Genomic DNA, 19,268 nt, shown 5'->3' on the forward strand with positions numbered 1-19,268 from the left:
CGAGTTGGCCAATTCCAACAATGAGTTATTGATATTAGGGTCCTAGGATACTATGTTTTTTTGGTTTGTGAAATGCAAACTTTACATTTATGAACATTTAAAGCAAGTTTGCTAGTCTTGGCATCACTTTTAAATCTTATCAAGATCTGACTGAATATTTATGCAGCTTCTTTCAGACACTACTGCATCACAAATGTCATCATCATCTGCGAAAAGTCTGAGGTTATTATTAATATTGTCTGCAAGGTCATTGATATACGAGGGCTGTAAGCAGGTAAGAGGTAGGGAGGGTCCGGACCTGCGCGTCGTGCGATTGCACAGCTCCCCCACTACAACCTCTGCCATTTTCAGCTGCAGTGTGTCAGTCGTAGCCGAGCTACATCCGTGTATACATGGCTGCTACGCTCAATGCTTTGCCTTTACAAATGTCTGCTTGTGTCTGTGTATATGCGGATGGATATGTGTGTGTGTGCGAGTGTATACCTGTCCTTTTTTCCCCCTAAGGTAAGTCTTTCCGCTCCCGGGATTGGAATGACTCCTTACCCTCTCCCTTAAAACCCATATCCTTTTGTCTTTCCTTCTCCTTCTCCTTCCCTCTTTCCTGACGAGGCAACCGTTGGTTGCGAAAGCTAGAATTTTGTGTGTATGTTTGTGTTTGTTTGTGTGTCTATCGACCTGCCAGCGCTTTTGTTTGGTAAGTCTCATCATCTTTCTTTTTAAATATATTTTTCCCACGTGGAATGTTTCCCTCTATTATATTCATAAAGTTTAAACATTCATTGACGAGAAGAAAAACAATGGCCACTGTGTTTTGTGACCATAAAGAAATGCTGCTGGGGGACTTTATGGAGCAAGCTACGACGATAACCAAGGAAGTGTGTTATGAAACTTTACGTCGTCTCCGCAGAGCCATTCAGAACAAACGCAGAGGAATGCTTTCGTCTGGCATTGTTTTGATCCATGACTACGCCCGACCACACAGTGCCAACATGACAAAAGACCTCCTCAAAAAGTTTAAATGGGAAGTTTTTGAAGATCCACTGTACAGCCCGGACCTAGCACCAAGTGATTATCATCTGTTCCAAGAACTGAAGTCACGGTTAGGTGGGCAGCACTTCGCTACTAACGAAGAACTTCAGGACGCCGTCAAGAATTACCTGTCCTCACTGGCGGCAACATTCTTTGAGGAAGGCATCGAAAAGCTTGTGTCATGGTATGGCAGGTGCCCCAATCGTTTTGGTGATTATGTAGAAAAATAAGTTAAGACTTTACTGTGCTTTTGGTAATAAAATTATTATTTTCTGTACATTTTTCTTTTATTTACAGCCAATCGGAGGTTGGAGGGGGGAAAAAAAAACAGCTCTCGTACAATATGAACAGCAAGGCTCCCAACACACTTCTTGGGCACACCTGAGGTTACTTCTACATCTGACAGTGACTCTCCATCCAAAATAACATGCCATGTCCTCCCTACCAAAAAGTCCTCTGTCCAGTCACAGATTTCACTTGATATCCCATATGATAGAACTTTTGTCAATAAGTGAATTAATGAGTCAAATGTGTTTCAGAAATCAAGAAATATTGCATCTAACTGACTGCCTTGAACAAAAACTTGCAGTGTGTCATGTGAGAAAAGTGCAAGTTGGTTTCACATGATCTATGTTTTCGGAACCCATGCTGGTTGACACTGTGTTCAAGATATCTCATTACATTTGATGTCAGAATATGTTCCAAGATTCTACAACAAATGAATGTCAGGGGTATTGGACAGTAGTTTTGTGGGTCACTTGTAGTACCCGTTTTGTAAATGGGTGTGACCTGTGCTTTTTTCTGAGAACTGGGCATCATTTGTTGTTTGAGGGATCTATGATAGATTATAGTTAGAAGAGGGGCTAACTCAGCTGCAAATTCAGTATAGAATCTGATAGAGATTCCAGTGGGCTGTGGAGCTTTAATCAGTTTTAACGATTTCAGTAGTTTCTCAACACCACTGACACTAACACTTATTTCGTTCTTCATTTCAGTGTAATAAGGATTAAATTGGGGAATTCTCCTGGTTTTCATTTATAAAGGAACATACAAAAACAGAATTAAGCATTTCAGCTTTTGCTTTGCTACTCTCAATTTCAGTTCCTGTCTCATTTCCTAGGGAATGGACATTAACTTTGATTCCACTGACTGACTTTACATATAACCAGTTTTTCTTTGGATTTTATGAAAGATAATTTTGCAATATTATGGTATAGTAGTCATTGAAGACATCAAACATTGTTCTCTTGACAGCCAAATGTGTTTTGTTCAGTATCTGTCTAGAGCCCTACGTCCTTACACCTATTATGTAGTAATCTCATGTTTCTTAAGTTTCTTTACAGTGACTGTATTCCATGGAGGATCCTTCCCATTATGAACTGTTTTACTAGGTACATATCTGTATAGTGAATGGTCAACTATTCTTCTAAACTTGAGCCAAAGTTCATCCACATGCTCCTAACCTATGCTGAAAGCTTCTCTAAGCTCCTCATTGAGGTATGACACAGCTGATTCCTTATCTAGTGTACTGCAAATTTTGTATTTATCTGCTTATTTTAGCTGTCCTTTGTACTTTGGCAATACGCCTCAGAGAGGTCAGGTGTATTTGTTGCACGACGGTCCAAATCCATGTTCAGCCATCCTGATTTAGGTTTTCTGTGATATGGCCAAATCACTTCATGCAAATGCCAGTATGGTTCCTTTGAAAGTGTGCAGTTGACTTCCTTCCCCATCCATCCCTAATCCGATGGAGCCAATGACCTCGCTGTTCGATCGCTCACCCACATCAACCACCCAATCTATTTGTTGCCATTAGATCCCATATATTTCCATCATGAGTGGGGTTCCAAACTATATGTTCTACAAAGTTTCAGAGAAGGCATTTAGTAATGTTTCACAGGATGTCCTACCACACCCAGCACTAACAAAACTATTACTTTCCCATTAATTGTTGGATGATGAAAGTCTGCACCAATGATTACAGTATGCAGGGTGTATATGCCCCCGCGAAATCCGGGAAAAACCCGGGAATTTCTTCATCTGGGAGAAAACTGAGGAAAAAAACTGACAATTTTTTTAGAATTCTGGGAATTTTTCATTGTTTTAGTTTTCAGTTAATGTTTTGTAATTTTGACTGGTGAGAACTGATGCTTAATAAAGAATTTTACTGTATCCCACTACTGCAAAATAATACTGTAGCAATAAAGCATAAACAAGAGGAGAAAAAAATAAAGCTTAAGGTGCAAAGAAAAAGCACCATTTACAACAACAACGAAGTTCAGTGCACACGCCAGCATCTGTCAGCCGCAAAATGTGTTAAAGGCTTTAGGACAAAGACTGTTCAATACTCCATATGAACAAACTGCTTCCGATGAGCATGACGTTACTATTGTTTACATTAGGTCCATTTGAGGCACATGTGCCGTTGAGTCGCATACGAGCAGTACCTTTTCCAGAATTTGGCTACTTAAGTGTAACTATTGCATGTATCAGCAGTAGCAATAGCCACATACTATCCGGAAACGTGTTTCTGGTGCACCCAAGCTGCCAGATTCATGCATGCACCAGTGCAGTCTGACAGTCTGAGTAGTAGTCAATGTGAGCTGTGTTTATGTTTAGTGATTTGCTGTTCCCTCTGTGTTTACAGCTCTCATGTCAAATGAAAACATAATGGCTTTCTATGGCCTGGAGCTATCAAATGAATTGAAATACATAATTACAGAAGGCTAAAATATGTTATCAATTTCAACTTTCTAATTTTATTTTATTTCCCTGTTTTTAGCAGTTGCATTAATCACCTTGCAGAACAATGAAGTTATTTTTGTCATTTTGCTTAGGAAATTTGGCTTTCATTAATCTTTTCTGCAGAGACAGTCAATTTATATGAAACGAAGTGTTTCATTCAACACTATTGGCAATTGTTCACTGATTTCCAACTGCACATTTTCATATTCGGGCACGAATGGCATTTTACCATAATGAAGAACCAAACATGATAAAATGCAGTACTGGTACTCCAAGAAAATCTGCATCCCGAAAACCACACTGAGAAACTTAATATCAGGTTGCGGCATACTTCATTGTGAATCTGGACATATGAATTATGCATTTTGGTATGGTTAACGAAATTCCAATGCACTAGACGTTCGAACATACGGATTTCGTACCTCATCGTAGCTGAGCACACGCAGTAACGCCTGTTCTCTGGCAACTGCTGAAAAGAACCTATTTCTGACAGACCGCAGGAAAATATTGCGAATGGTGGTTTGAAAAGCATTGCTTTCAAAGTAAATTTCCTTTTACACAAGATGAATTAGTTACGTGTGAGAATGTATAATAACAGAGCATTTGACACTCATTTGAAACTTTGAGGACCAACCACTTAGAAGAATTTTGAGCCCAGAAGACCAGACATTTATGTCACTATTTAAAACTTTACTGGTACAATTGTTTGATGCACATTAAGATCAGATTAGATTCAGTTTTCATTCCATAAACCAAAAAAAAATGTAACACATGCCAAGAAATGATCAATATGTGTGCAGGCTTAGCTTTTCTGGTATCTACACTATGTATATTAATTTAAACCATTAACTTTTCTATTTGTGTGTTCAACTACTTGACAGTGATGTTGCCATTGGCTCACAACAACACATGTCGTATGCTACGAATTTCTGCTGTCAAGATCATGTGACTTGAACTGTGATTGCCGCAAACGCGCGCGCGCGTGCGCACACACACACACACACACACACACACACACACACACACACACACACACACACGAAGAACCAAGAACATGAAACATAGGACCACCTATCATGCCAAAATGCTACAAGAAGTTCAAATGTCTCCATCAAACCTGCATGACATCAAACTTGGCTGACATAGTGACAAAATTTATATAGTATGATGAAGAAAAGGTCTCAAATATATCTCTCAGCTGTTTGCAGATGTCAAAGCCAGTTGTCCAGTTCAGAGAGAAGACACCAAATCCATCACCCATATCCCCATATCACTAGTGGTAACCATCCCAGTGATACAGCTGGAGGTACTTCATTTTCTTCCACCATTACCAGACTGTTGGACGACATTCAAGCCCATCCTCCTTCCACAACAAAACAGAATACCTGCTGGAGTTGCTTCTCCCAGCAGATTAAAAAAAGTCATCATACAAATGTGTGGAGAATAATGTAAGCCCCATATGAAAGCCCATGTGTTGTTCTACCATTGGCACAAGAAGTTGACACATGAAAGGCTCCTGGACCAGAATGTATTCGTAATTGAATGCTGAAAGAAGCGAAGAACAAAACTGTTTTATTCTTCACATTGTTACCGAATGAATCACTAAGACAAGGAAAAATTATTGTAGTCTAGAAGTTTGTACAAGCTGTGTTAATTAAAAAAAGTATGGATAAGGATCCAGTGGTTCCTGCCTCTTAGCATCTTGTGTAAAATACAGGAGCACTTAATGTGTGGCAGCCTACAGTCCCACAGGGAGTTACACGGCCTCAGCCAGAGCCAGTTCACTTTCAGAAAGAGCAGATCCATTGACAGTGCCATTAACTGTGTTGTCACCATTGTCGACAACTGTAGCAGCAAGTATGTTGTAGGTGTGATGGGTGACATTGCAGGCGCATTTGATGACCTGTGGTAGCACGCAGTGTTCATTTGTCTTAGACAAGTTTAGATCCTAAAATATTTGTACCAGATCCTAGATTATTTGAAGGGCACACTGTACAGTGAGGCGCAACATCCGCTAAAGTAGAGAGATGAATCGCTAAAGGTTGTTCACAGGGACAATTTTCTGGGACCTAACCCCTTAGCCATTACCACCAAATCGATTAAAACCTCTAGTGACATGTCCAGTACATAAAACAGTTAGACATTCTGGTTGTGGTGGCAGAGGACTTAAGAGCCATCCTGGAAAGTAAAGCATGTGATGTGCTTGCTCGGATACAAAAGTAGTGCTTAGATACTAAATTAGAAATTTACAACAAATAAGACTATTTACTGGCTGCTCAGTGGCAGTCTCTACCATTCACAGAATTCTCCTCTGAGAACTATTATTCATGGTATAAAGTAAGTTGACAGGTACAGTGGTTGTTTGAACAAAAAGAGCCGGGCTAGTAATCTTATCCTCCCAACCTTTAAAAATGAATACTACCACAGAAGGGAAGGATGAAAATTTTCAAACTGTATTATGCAGTCGCATAATTGATAGGTATTGCAAATAAAATTTCTGTGGAATGATATTTCAACACCTGCAGAAAGAATTTAAATATTTAGTTGATGATGAAAGAGCAAAAGATTACTGCAACTATCGACAGGTGGTTTCTATGTTATTCATTGTTCTGTACATCAAGAAGCAATGTGTGCTAAATTAGCAGCCATGGAGCACATCATGAAACCTGTAGCACAAATAGTAAATTTTCTGAAGTCCCACACACTATTACATTGTCAGTTGCAACAGTTTTTGATGGAACTGCAAAGTAAGTGTGGAGATGTTATATGCTACTGCGAAGAAAGTTTCTTACATCAAGGGACATGCCTGGAGTGATTTTTTAATTTAAAACCTACCTGTAATGAGTTTCTGGAGAAAAAATGGAAGCAGGAACAAAAATTAGGACATCCAGAATCGATTGCAGAACACTCACTGTAAGTGGACGTGAATGTCACACTACCTACAGTAAGACATTGCAAGGTGATAGACAACTTATTTCTGATTTGGTGAGAATGCATTTAAAAAGAAAATCGCATTGTGGAAAGGGCAACTTCTGGGATGGGGGATCCATTTTTCTGATCTCACTGGTGTTAAAGAAAGCACAAATTTTGAAGGCTTCGAGGACACTGCCAAACTCACATCTGTTGCTGAGCTTCTTTCTGAGATCATTTGCCATTTCAGTTGAAAGCATCCCTGTATGTGTGTAGATAGAATCAATTGATCTGCATTGCATTTCCTATTTAAAGGACAGATTCTTTTACGATACAACTTTTCATGAGTTCTGTTATTTTCCTTGGGAAGAGTTTCCATAATGAGGTTTCAGTCAGTATATGTGTGTGAAAGGCTTTTGTTGATTAAGAAGATAATTGTGTCATCACCACTTGGCAACCTGTGTGACAAAAATGTTCAAAATTGTCTGCTTCTGTCTGTATGACGACAGTTTGTACCAGGTATAAATTTTATTATGTCTTGAGTGTGCCACTATAAATAATGCTGAAATTTTTTTGTGATTTATGTTGTGAAATATGAAACCAAGCCACATGCAAGATGTTCACTGTTCCTTAAGCGATTGCATTGCCATCGAAATGCGGTGCATTCAGGTTCCCCCTCTTCCTACTCATTGTGGCATAATAGTGGGTGAGACATTGGGCCAGCTGGGAAGCTTTTTGGCTACACAGGCGGATTGAGGGTTAATTTGCATATGAGTGATGTAGCGCATATACTGCACAACTGGTAATTATCTCTCAAGCCTTGTAGTAAATTAGAATCTACACATATAGGAACTTCTGGCTGGCAGTGACCCCATGAGCTGCCTACAAGTAATAAAATGGTGCTACCTCTGAAATAGTTTGGTCTCTTAACGTCCAAGACCCCCTTATTTGACTTTAGAGTCGTGTAACTACCATAATATTCATTTCAACTCTAAACGGTGGAGGCATACTCTGAAATGAATTCACTGACAAATCAGCTAAAGAAGCAATTACAGGAGAAAAATTTGGAGTACTAGGCACAGACCTACAATGGCAGCTGAGACACTGTATTTTGAAGACCTGCAATATGGAAGGGCACTATCCTCAACAAACTAAAGATTATCATTAGGAGGCCATTAAGGTTTGGCATACTTCTCTCAGAAGACAGAAGAAAAGGTTCATAGGGTGCCAACTACTTATCAACTGCACCAGAATGACTCACATTCTTCTTGCATCAAGAGCATCCACTCCACTGCAGCTATGGAAATCTTTAATAGTACCCCATATTCACACAAAGTTTGCCCCTCTGGCTACCCTGCAACAGGCCATAAACTTCAGCATTTCCCTACCTGTAATATTTACAGACAGTGGGATAGCAACTAAACAAGTCATATATTTTGTGAGAGAATTTTATCACAAAATTTAAAGCCTTTCACAGATTCATGTCCATTCTGTGGGGAGGTGTGGAGGGATCACTTTTTGTCATGACGTCTCTCACTGGTCCTCCATCTGTGTTCTGCACTTGCACATTGATAGGCTACAAATCTTTTTAATTTCTTAAACTGATTTAAGCTATAACCCCGATAGTTGCTACAAGTTTCATTTTCTCAACCCATTTTAGACAAAATGAACATGGTAAACCATCTTTGTACATACATTATTGCTGTTGGTGCAGGGGTGGGCATAGATGGTTCTCCTCCTTCCTCAGATATTTGTCCTGGGGGGTCTCCAGCTTTTTTCCTCTCTTAGCTCCTCTCCACCTCAAACTTGATAATGTTTCTAATTACCTGGGTTTTATTTCATTTAATCAAACAATTTAACCTACTGTGCACCTGTTGTAGCTAAATGACAGGGTCAGAGATTCTGGAGCAGACCATTGTTCTTTTCTTAAACATCATTCACCTGAACCACCTAATAAAGGAGGGAGTAATAAACAAGCCATTTAGTCCTTTAATCCCATAATAATAATAATAATCAGCATCTTATTTGTACATTTTCATGCAGGTGCTGCAAAGCATTACAGAACAAGTTGAGTTGATGGTATGGCCTATTGGAGCTGTGTGCTTGTTGATGTGGCTTCATTTATTTTCATGTAAAACACTACTACTCTAAATTCAGCGTTCATTAATGTTGTGCATCCATTTGCTAGCTACATATTTGCTACTTTTTTTGTAACTGTTGGTTTTATGGTTTCTCATTGTTTTATCTCTTTTTATATGCATAGGAATGTGTGTGAAGACAAAAACTTCAGAGGGAGACAAAGTGTTTGTAAACATATGCCACACTGAAGAAATTCCAAAGCCAGCTGATGTCACTGAAGATGAATTGATGGCTATCTGGAATTCTGATGAAGCACCAAGTTACCGTTTACCACTAAGCATGGGTGAACCAAGAGATGTGGAAGATAAATGTAAGTTGTAATTGAAGCACGTATATAATTGCTGCGGTGCACGCTTTTTCTGGTTGTTATACAATGCTAATTTCTTTTGGAATACATAAGATGATGTCATATTTCTGCATTTTACATTTTTGTATTTATTTTTTCTAATTTGTATATCCCTGTGACTCTGAAAGTTTTGAGCATACTAATACTAAATTTAATCAATTCCATTTAACTCCTTCTAGGTATGCTGCTACATCATCTGATAAAATTTGGTACCATACTTAAAATGTTAAAGTAATCAACATTCCAGGCATGTTATACCAGCCTTGCTCGGGAGTTAGGAGGCCACTGTAACATTGCCAAAATTTAAATTATTGAGTATTTACAAGTATATTGTAAAATGTCACAGTACACGAGAGAATAATACTATAGTTCACTTCATGCAGGAAGGTGACCCAGCTATCAGATTTTCTGTGCATCCCCATCCATTGACTGCAAGCAGCCAGTAAGATTCATTCTCTCTCGTAACTGCTAGCCATGATTTACTACTAGACTCCGAGAATCACTCTCCCACATGCTGTGCTGTTGCTGTGCTTCAGGACAATACAGTTTCATTCACAGAATGACTGAATTATTCATTCAGTTGTCAGTGTTACTTTCTTGTGCCAGAGTAGAAGTGAATGTGTCTCTGTAAATGTTTTAGTGTGATTGGCAAAAAAAAGTGTCAAATTACAGGAGTATCACATGTGAAGTGCTCCACAAGCAGATGAGTAGGTTTGTTTACCACAAGAACAAATTTTCAAATGTGGGTTTGAAAGTTGGACTCCTGTTTTTGACATTTTGAAGATATGAGAACGAACGGCAGAAGCATGTGTCAGCAAGAGAACTATACAGAGAATAGTAAACAAAAGTGTGAGAGCTGTAGAACCCTCAGAAAAATTTGGTTTTGTATTTCCCAGAAAGCATCAGAATCGCAGGAAACCTGTAACACAAATGGATGCTTTTGTCAATGATATTTTAAAGTGGTTCGTGTTTGAAATGTATATGACTCGCGAATATCTGACAGCACAAACACTTGTTACAGTTATGCATGAGAAAATTGGCTTCATAGGTAGCACTTCTTCGATGCAAATAATTTTAAAAGACATTGATTTCAAATATGTTAAGAAAAGAGTTTTAGATTGAAAGAAGTAACATAGGTGCAGCATGAACCACATATCTTATAAAGATGCACAGTACAAGAGGAAGAGGTAGTTCAAAATATATTATGTTGATGAACCATGGGTGAATCAGAATCTTTCCATGAATACGTATTTTAAAATGAGAGATGGTACTTGCAGTTTTAAAATTCCCATAGGAACATCGTCAATTCCCATAGGAATATAGTCTTGGCTACAGAATGAGATTTTCACTCTGCAGCGGAGTGTGCGCTGATATGAAACTTCCTGGCAGATTAAAACTGTGTGCCGGACCGAGACTCGAACTCGGGACCTTTGCCTTTCGCGGGCAAGTGCTCTGCCAACTGAGCTACCGAAGCACGACTCACGCCCTGTCCTCACAGCTTTACTTCTGCCAGTACCTCGTCTCCTGCCTTCCAAACTTTACAGAAGCTCTCCTGCGAACCTTGCAGAACTAGCACTCCCGAAAGAAAGGATATTGCGGAGACGTGGCTTAACCACAGCCTGGGGGATGTTTCCAGAATTAGATTTTCACTCTGCAGCGGAGTGTGCGCTGATATCAGCAAGAGCAACAGCAGTGACTATCATTCGGAAATCAACTCTGTCAGTTTCAAGAACTGGTTCACTGGATGATTCTTGCCATATCTTGCTTCGAAGTCAGTCAGGTAATTACCATAATAGTCATCATTCAGCTGTTCCAGAGAAAACACTAAGTACAAACAGCAGAAATGCCGATATTGCTCCAGCTTAAATAAAAATATACTGCACATTATAAGCCACACTCGTATAAATCAACAAGTTGCAGAAATTCAGCACAAGTCACATGACAGAACGTACAAATTTGACTTGTATGATGTTTAAAGTGGTCATAAAGATTTACATGTACCCACATATTACTGTCAGGGTAATCCGATAGAATTAATTTGGGCATGGTTAAAAGATATGCGGGGGAAAAAACAAAACATTCTGAATCACAACATCCCCCTTCAGCATGGGCACACTGTGTGCGGCATGCTGAAAAGTTTCAGAGGGAAAACTTTCATAGGGCGTTGAAGATAGATATAAGCATTGAACCTTTTCTAAATTTACCATCAGGTGGTTCAGACACGGACTCTGATAGCAGTAACGATTGTATTAAGATGTAGACTTTGGAAAAGTAAAGGAATATTATTTCTTGAATTTAAAGACTCGTCGTTTAAAAAAACCTGTTTGTCAACATATCAATTGCATAGATGATATATAAACTTCCTAGCCTTTATTGATTAGGAATTTGTATCTTATGAAGTGCACAGACTATAATGTTCCACATATTGCTCAAGGAGAAGTTAAGCTTTGCCCAGTGCGTTGTGTGCTCTAATTACTCATGAGAATGCAGCTGGATAAATTTGTCAAAAACTCCGATATTGTGACGAGTACACCCCTATCATTTTCAAGACACAAACTGGAAAATGTCTTAAAATGATGGGAAGAATTACCTGTCAAGGCATCGGTTGTTTTCGATCTTGTCAGGCAGCATTCCCTCGAGTTACTCATAAAAGATGGTTCATTGTTTGCCTGTTCAGTGGATCATAAATGCGTTCTCTTGCTGTAGTGTCAAATGAGTTAGGTTCCACTCATAATGCCCATTGATAGTGGAAAATATGAATTCTTTTTTAGCTCACAGTAATTTAGATTTAATTACAGTCAGACACAAGCACCCACAAACACGAATTATATATATTTAAAAAAAAAAAAAAAAAAAAAAAAAAAACCCATGGAATAGAAACAGCTATCAAGCATATATGATGATTTCAATTTTAGTTTAAAGTTAATTTTCTTGAGTATTAAATTTTTCTTATAATACAGTCCAAATCACAATAAATGATAACTGTCGCAACCAGTTTCAATTATCTTGTTGTTAAACAATTGTCATTTTGAGAAAAATTGTACTTGACATCCTCACATAGCTGTGTCAGCTGTTCTTGGCTTCCGATATCACATGGACTATTGCTGTGGAGGAGTGGACAGATCATCAAGGTGTGAAGTAAGATATCTCTCATGTGGATGACTGATTGAAGTTGATTTTAAAATGTATTATTCCTCTCATAGATTTGAGCATATAATATGAGGTTCCATAGGCAAATGAACCTAACTGTTGACCTCAGCAACACAGTTTGGCAATGCGGACTTCGTTCGCCTACTCTCTGCTGCCACGCATGCACAGACCTCATCCCTTCCACACTTGCCTATGCTCCGCCTCTGTGTGAGGAAGCTTAATGTTATGACATCATATCTCCTGAACTGTGTGTCATGTAATGATAAAACACTGAAGATACATTCATTGGCACATGTGGATACTGTCTGAAAATCTTTTTGCAAATAGAGGTAGCAAATAAGTAATAAATTTAAATGTCATGCATGATGTAGCAGTTTTTCCTGCTGTTTGTGACATCATATCTCCTGAACCATATGCGATACAATGATATAATTTTGCACTTACATTCAGTGGTACATATATGTGTATACCATGTGTAAAATGTGTCACAAGTGCTGTTAATAGTAAAGAAATAATAAATTACAACATTATGTCTCATGTGGTACTTTTATTGCATGAACAGTGGAGAAGTAGAAAGTGATACACATTTTTCCTTTCATTACTTTGTAGGGGTTGTCAGTGAGAAAAAATTGTGTAATATTTTGAAATTGTGTGTTAAGTGCTCTCATTCTCAAATACTGAATTAATAGGAAGTGATGTGATGTGGGCTATGCTTCGTTTTCACCCCCATCTCCTTGATAGGTAGGTTGTTGTTACCCTCACAGCAATTGTTGCCTGACAGTAAGGTACATGTGTACCAGGTTTAGGGGGAGATGAGGACATTTTTTTAACATATATGGATTTATATATGACGGTAGTATCTGTTCCCGAAAGAACAGTTACCGTGGATGATCATGCAGCTTTGCTAGAAATGAAATGGTTATTAAATGGACACCCTAGCTGCAAACAGGCGTTGATGTATTTCATTGGGGACATGTTGAAAATGTGTGCCCCGACCGGGACTCGAACCTGGAATCTCCTGCTTACATGGCAGACGCTCTATCTATCTGAGCCACCGCGGGCACAGAGGATAGTGCGTCTGCAGGGACTTATCCCTTGCACGCTCCCTGTGAGATCCACATTCCCAACATGTCCACACCACTACATTCGTATTGCGCCTAATAGATGTTTGCCCATCATACTCATTAATCATGGCAGATTAATCTACCAAGTTCCGTGCGAGTTTGGGCATAGTGTGTTCGTTCGCACGAGAAGGTCAATGGCCGGGAAGCCATATTTTAACTATATATGACGGTAGTATCTGTTCCCGAAAGAACAGTTACCGTGGATGACCATGCAGCTTTGCTAGAAATGAAATGATAATTAAATGGACACCCTAGCTGCAAACAGGTGTTGATGTATTTCATTGGGGTCATGGTGAAAATGTGTGCCCCGACCGGGACTCGAACCCGGGATCTCCTGCTTACATGGCAGATGCTCTATCCATCTGAGCCACCACGGGCACAGAGGATAGTGCGTCTGCAGGGACTTATCCCTTGCACGCTCCCCGTGAGATCCACATTCCCAACATGTCCACACCACTACATTCGTAGTGCGCCTAATAGATGTTTGCCCATCATACTCATTACTCGTGGCAGATTAATCTACCAAGTCCCGTATGAGTTCGGGCATAGCATGTGCGTTCGCACAAGAAGGTCAATTTAATTGTGTAGGAGACAAACACGAAGTCATCCAAAGGCAGGTGAGGTATAATGTCGTGAAATAGTCACTACTGGCACTTTATTTCTCATTATGCAAAAGAAAAATAATTTGTTAGTCAAAGACCTAAAAATATTGCTGTGCACACATACATCCAAGGCATAAAGACAACTATCCTGTCTTCTACGCTGTTGGTAAGACCATCAGCTATACACTTGCAGAGTGGTCTGGAAGTTCTGTGGATTTCAATTCCTACAAGCGGAAAAATCTATATGCCAGCTACAGTGGGGTGGGATTGGGGGGGAGGGGGGGGGGAGTTAAATCTGTACAAGAATAGTAGTGTATTGTCAAAAGCTATTGTAACAAGATGTTGCAACAATTGAATTGAAGACTAGATGTTATGCATTGTGTAAGCTAATGTAATTCGGTTGTACAAACAGTTCAGATGGCTATAATGTTGACTGATCTGGCCTTGTAACACTAGCCAAAATGGCCTTGCTGTGCTGGTACTGCGAACGGCTGAAAGCAAGGGGAAACTACAGCCATAATTTTTCCCGAGGGCATGCAGCTTTACTGTATGGTTCAATGATGATGGCGTCCTCTTGGATAAAATATTCCGCAGGTAAAATAGTCCCCCATTCGGATCTCCGGGCTGGGACTACTCAAGAGGACGTCATTATCAGGAGAAAGAAAACTGGCGTGCTACGGATCAGAGAGTGGAATGTCAGATCCCTTAATCGGGCAGGTAGGTTAGAAAATTTAAAAAGGGAAATGGATAGGTTAAAGTTAGATATAGTGGGAATTAGTGAAGTTCGGTGGCAGGAGGAACAACACTTTTGGTCAGGCGAATACAGGGTTATAAATACAAAATCAAATAGGGATAATGCAAGAGTAGCTTTAATAATGAATAGGAAAATAGGAGTGCGGGTAAGCTACTACAAACAGCATAGTGGACGCATTACTGTGGCCAAGATAGACACGAAGCCCACGCCTACTACATTAGTACAAGTTTATATGCCAACTAGCTCTGCAGATGACGAAGAAATTGAAGAAATATATGATGAAATAAAAGAAATTATTCAGATAGTGAAGGAAGACGAAAATGTAATAGTCATGGGTGACTGGAATTAGAAGCCGCCTGGTAGAATTTTGCACAGAGCATAACTTAATCATAGCTAACACTTGGTTCAAGGATCATAAAAGAAGGTTGTACACATGGAAGAACCCTGGAGATACTGACAGGTTTCAGATAGATTATATAATGGTAAGACAGAGATTTAGGAACCAGGTTTTAAATTGTAAGACATTTCCAGGGGCAGATGTGGACTCTGACCACAATCTATTGGTTATGAACTGTAGATTATAACTGAAGAAACTGCAAAAAGGTGGGAATTTAAGGGGATGGGACCTGGATAAACTGAAAGAACCAGAGGTTGTACAGAGTTTCAGGGGAGCATAAGGGAACAATTGACAGGAATGGGGGAAAGAAATACAGTAGAAGAAGAATGGGTATCTTTGAGAGATGAAGTAGTGAAGGCAGCAGAGGATCAAGTAGGTAGAAAGATGAGGGCTAGTAGAAATCCTTGGGTAACAGAAGAAATATTGAATTTAATTGATGAAAAGAGAAAATATAAAAATGCAGTAAATGAAGCAGGCAAAAAGGAATACAAACGTCTCAAAAATGGGATCGACAGGAAGTGCAAAATGGCTAAGCAGCGATGGCTAGAGGACAAATGTAAGGATGTAGAGGCTTATCTCACTAGGGGTAAGATAGATACTGCCTACCAGAAGATTTAAGAGACCTTTGGAGAAAACAGAACCACTTGCACGAATATCAAGATCTCACATGGAAACCCAGTTCTAAGCAAAGAAGGGAAAGCAGAAAGGAAGACCCGAGTCGAAACAAGGCCCCGAGAGTAGATCACATTCCATTAGAACTACTGACAGCCTTGGGAGAGCCAGTCCTGATAAAACTCTACCATCTGGTGAGCAAGATGTATGAGACAGGTGAAACACCCTCAGACTTCAAGAAGAATATAATAATTCCAATCCCAAAGAAAGCAGGTGTTGACAGATGTGAAAATTACCGAACTATCAGTTTAATAAGTTACAGCTGCTAAATACTAACGCGAATTCTTTACAGACGAATGGAAAAACTGGTAGAAGCCGATCTCGGGGAAGATCAGTTTGGATTCTGTAGAAAAATAGAAACACGTGAGGCAATACTGACCCTACAACTTATCTTAGAAGCTAGATTAAGGAAAGGCAAACCTACGTTTCTAGCATTTGTAGACTTAGAGAAAGCTTTTGACAATGTTGACTGGAATACTCTCTTTCAAATTCTGAAGGTGGTAGGAGTAAAATGTAGGGAGCAAAAGGCTATTTACAATTTGTACAAAAAGCAGATGGCAGTTATAAGAGTCGAGGGACATGAAAGGGAAGCAGTGGTTGGGAAGGGAGTGAGACAGGGTTGTAGCCTCTCCACGATGTTATTCAGTCTGTATAATGAGCAAGCAGTAAAGGAAACAAAAGAAAAATTCGAAGTAGGTATTAAAATCCATGGAGAAGAAATAAAAACTTTGAGGTTTGCCGATGACATTGTAATTCTGTCAGAGACGGCAAAAGACCTGGAAGAGCAGCTGAACGGAATGGATAGTGTCTTGAAAGGAGGATATAAGATGAACATGAACAAAAGCATAGCGAGGATAATGGAATGTAGTCGAATTAAGTCAGATGATGCTGAGGGAATCAGATTAGGAAATGAGACACTTAAAGTAGTAAAGGAGTTTTGCTGTTTGGGGGAGCAAAATAACTGATGATGGTTGAAGTAGATAGGATATAAAATGTAGACTGGCAATGGCAAGGAAAGCGTTTCTGAAGAAGAGAAATTTGTTAACATTGAGTATAGATTTAAGTGTCAGGAAGTCATTTCTAAATGTATTTATATGGAGTGTAGCCATGTATGGAAGTGAAACATGGACGATAACTAGTTTGGACAAGAAGAGAATAGAAGTTTTCGAAATGTGGTGCTACAGAAGAATGCTGAAGATTAGATGGGTAGATCATATAACTAATGACGAGGTATTGAATAGGATTGGGGAGAAGGAAGATGTGGCACAACTCGACTAGAAGGGATCGGTTGGTAGGACATGTTCTGAGGCATCAAGGGATCAACAATTTAGTATTGGAGGGCAGCGTGGAGGGTAAAAATCGTAGAGGGAGACCAAGAGATGAATACAAAAAATCATAGAGGGAGACAAAGAGATGAATACACTAAGCAGATTCAGAAGGATGTAGGTTGCAGTAGGTACTGGGAGATGATGAAGCTTGCACAGGATAGAGTAGCATGGAGAACTGCATAAAACCAGTCTCAGGACTGAAGACCACAACAAAAACAACAAACAACATGTACTTCAGTCTCACCACACACCTGGTTCAGTGTGATGAGAACATTTATGATTGGAAAAAAATTGAAGGAAAAAAGTTAATTCAACAGTGGAAAGGAATACTATATTTGTATCTGGAAAGTGCTTTCTTTGAAGCAGCTCAGTGTTGTTGATCAGTATTGTAAGATAAATAGGCAAAATAAATATTTCACAGTAATGGGGCTGTCGCTGTACTTGAGTGACAGTGGATATTTTGAGGAAATTGAACATAAGTTCCTTATGCCAGAGCATTTTATCCTTCCATATGATGCAGATTTTGCTATAACCAAAAAATAATGGAAAAGTTGAAAGGGTAATGGAAGTACTTTGCTTACCTAGACAGTAGCTAAATTCATGAAGTAGAGTATAGTAAACATTTGCTTACCTAGACAGGAGCTAAAATCATGAAGTAGAGTATAGTAAACAATCTGCTTAGCATCTTCAAAATGAGGGCAGGTAGTTTTAAAATTTTACTAATCAGAATAAAACATTAGGGGGAAAAAAGAACAGAAACTGTACATTAGGCAGCAGATAAGAAAAAAATATGCAATGTGTATAAATTTTCTTAGAGTGACATAGTTGCAGAGGAAAAAATAACTCCACAAATAGGAAAAATGGATTGGCGTGTGTTGTACAATTAAACAGGCTCATGGGAAGTCAGTTAAAATATCAAAATTTAGTGAAATTATCGACACGTATTATTACATAGAGAAAGTTTAAAGAAGGGCAGCACATTTTGCATTGTTGAGAAATAGGGAAGAGAGTGTTATGAACGTGATAAAGGGTTTGGAGCAGACATCATTAAAACAAAGGCATTTCTCATTGCTGTGGGATCTTCTCATAAAATTTCAATCACCAATTTTCTCCTCTGAATGTGAAAATATTTTCTCGATGCTGACCTACATAGGGAGAAACGATCATCAAAATAAGGAAAATAAGAGCTCACACAGATAAATATTGGTGTTCGTTTTTTCCGCACGCTGTTTGAGAGTGGAATAATAAAGAATTATTGTGAAGGTGTTTCAATAAACTCTCTGCCAGGCACTTACATGTGACTTGCAGTATCGATGTAGATGTAGATATCTTCCACATCTCCCGGGATTGGAATGACTCCTTACCCTCTCCCTTAAAACCCAAATCCTTTCGTCTTTCCCTCTCCTTCCCTCTTTCCTGACGAGGCAACCGTTGGTTGCGAAAGCTAGAATTTTGTGTTTGTTTGTGTGTCTGTTGACCTGCCAGCGCTTTTGTTTGGTAAGTCTCATCATCTTTCTTTTTAGATATATATATCTTCCACATTAGATTTATAAGCCTAGTATAATGGGCATTCTATTTATAAGCTGTGTATAACGGGCATTCTACAGATAGTCCAAGACTAACGCAGACAATGTTGATTGTGACAAGTACCTAGAAACTGACATTTTAAAGAAGTACTGTGTTAAATTAAATTTATTGAGGAATTTAAATGAACATGAGCCCATGCTTGACACCAAAATGTAGTGAATTCATTCATGGTAATTAATAAGGAAATGAAGTTGCCCCAAGTTGCCAAAAATGTAATAAATTAATTCAGAATTGCTAAACATATAAAAATATTTATGCTTATGATTATTATTATTATTATTATTATTATTATTATTATTATTATTATTATCATCCAACCAACACATTGCTATCGTCTGCAGTGATTCACTCACAGAGATGATCACTTTTATATTTGGAGAACAAAGTTGGATGAGGATAACAAAGTCGGATGCCTAAAGATTCAAGAATTGGACCATAAGAAAGACCAGCCAACATGGAGTGGGGAATGAGGATGTCACAGAGTG

The 19,268-nt window shown here is 39.0% G+C and overlaps 1 protein-coding gene and 1 non-coding gene across 2 annotated transcripts in view; one reads left to right on the forward strand and one right to left on the reverse strand.

Annotated features, from left to right (window-relative positions):
* The window catches only part of LOC126094497 (PIH1 domain-containing protein 1-like), a 68,979-nt gene that overhangs the window by 41,153 nt on the left and 8,558 nt on the right, over positions 1 to 19,268 (forward strand). Inside the window, exon 3 of the mRNA XM_049908907.1 lies at positions 8,948 to 9,133. Within this exon, the coding sequence (XP_049764864.1) occupies positions 8,948 to 9,133 (186 nt within the window). The remainder of the gene's footprint in view (positions 1 to 8,947; positions 9,134 to 19,268) is intronic.
* Trnat-ugu (transfer RNA threonine (anticodon UGU)) lies at positions 13,747 to 13,821 on the reverse strand. The gene has a single exon. It is a non-coding gene; the product is annotated as a tRNA-Thr (tRNA).

Source organism: Schistocerca cancellata, chromosome 8, assembly GCF_023864275.1.
Source record: "Schistocerca cancellata isolate TAMUIC-IGC-003103 chromosome 8, iqSchCanc2.1, whole genome shotgun sequence".
In the NCBI taxonomy this organism is placed as follows: Eukaryota; Metazoa; Arthropoda; class Insecta; order Orthoptera; family Acrididae; genus Schistocerca; species Schistocerca cancellata.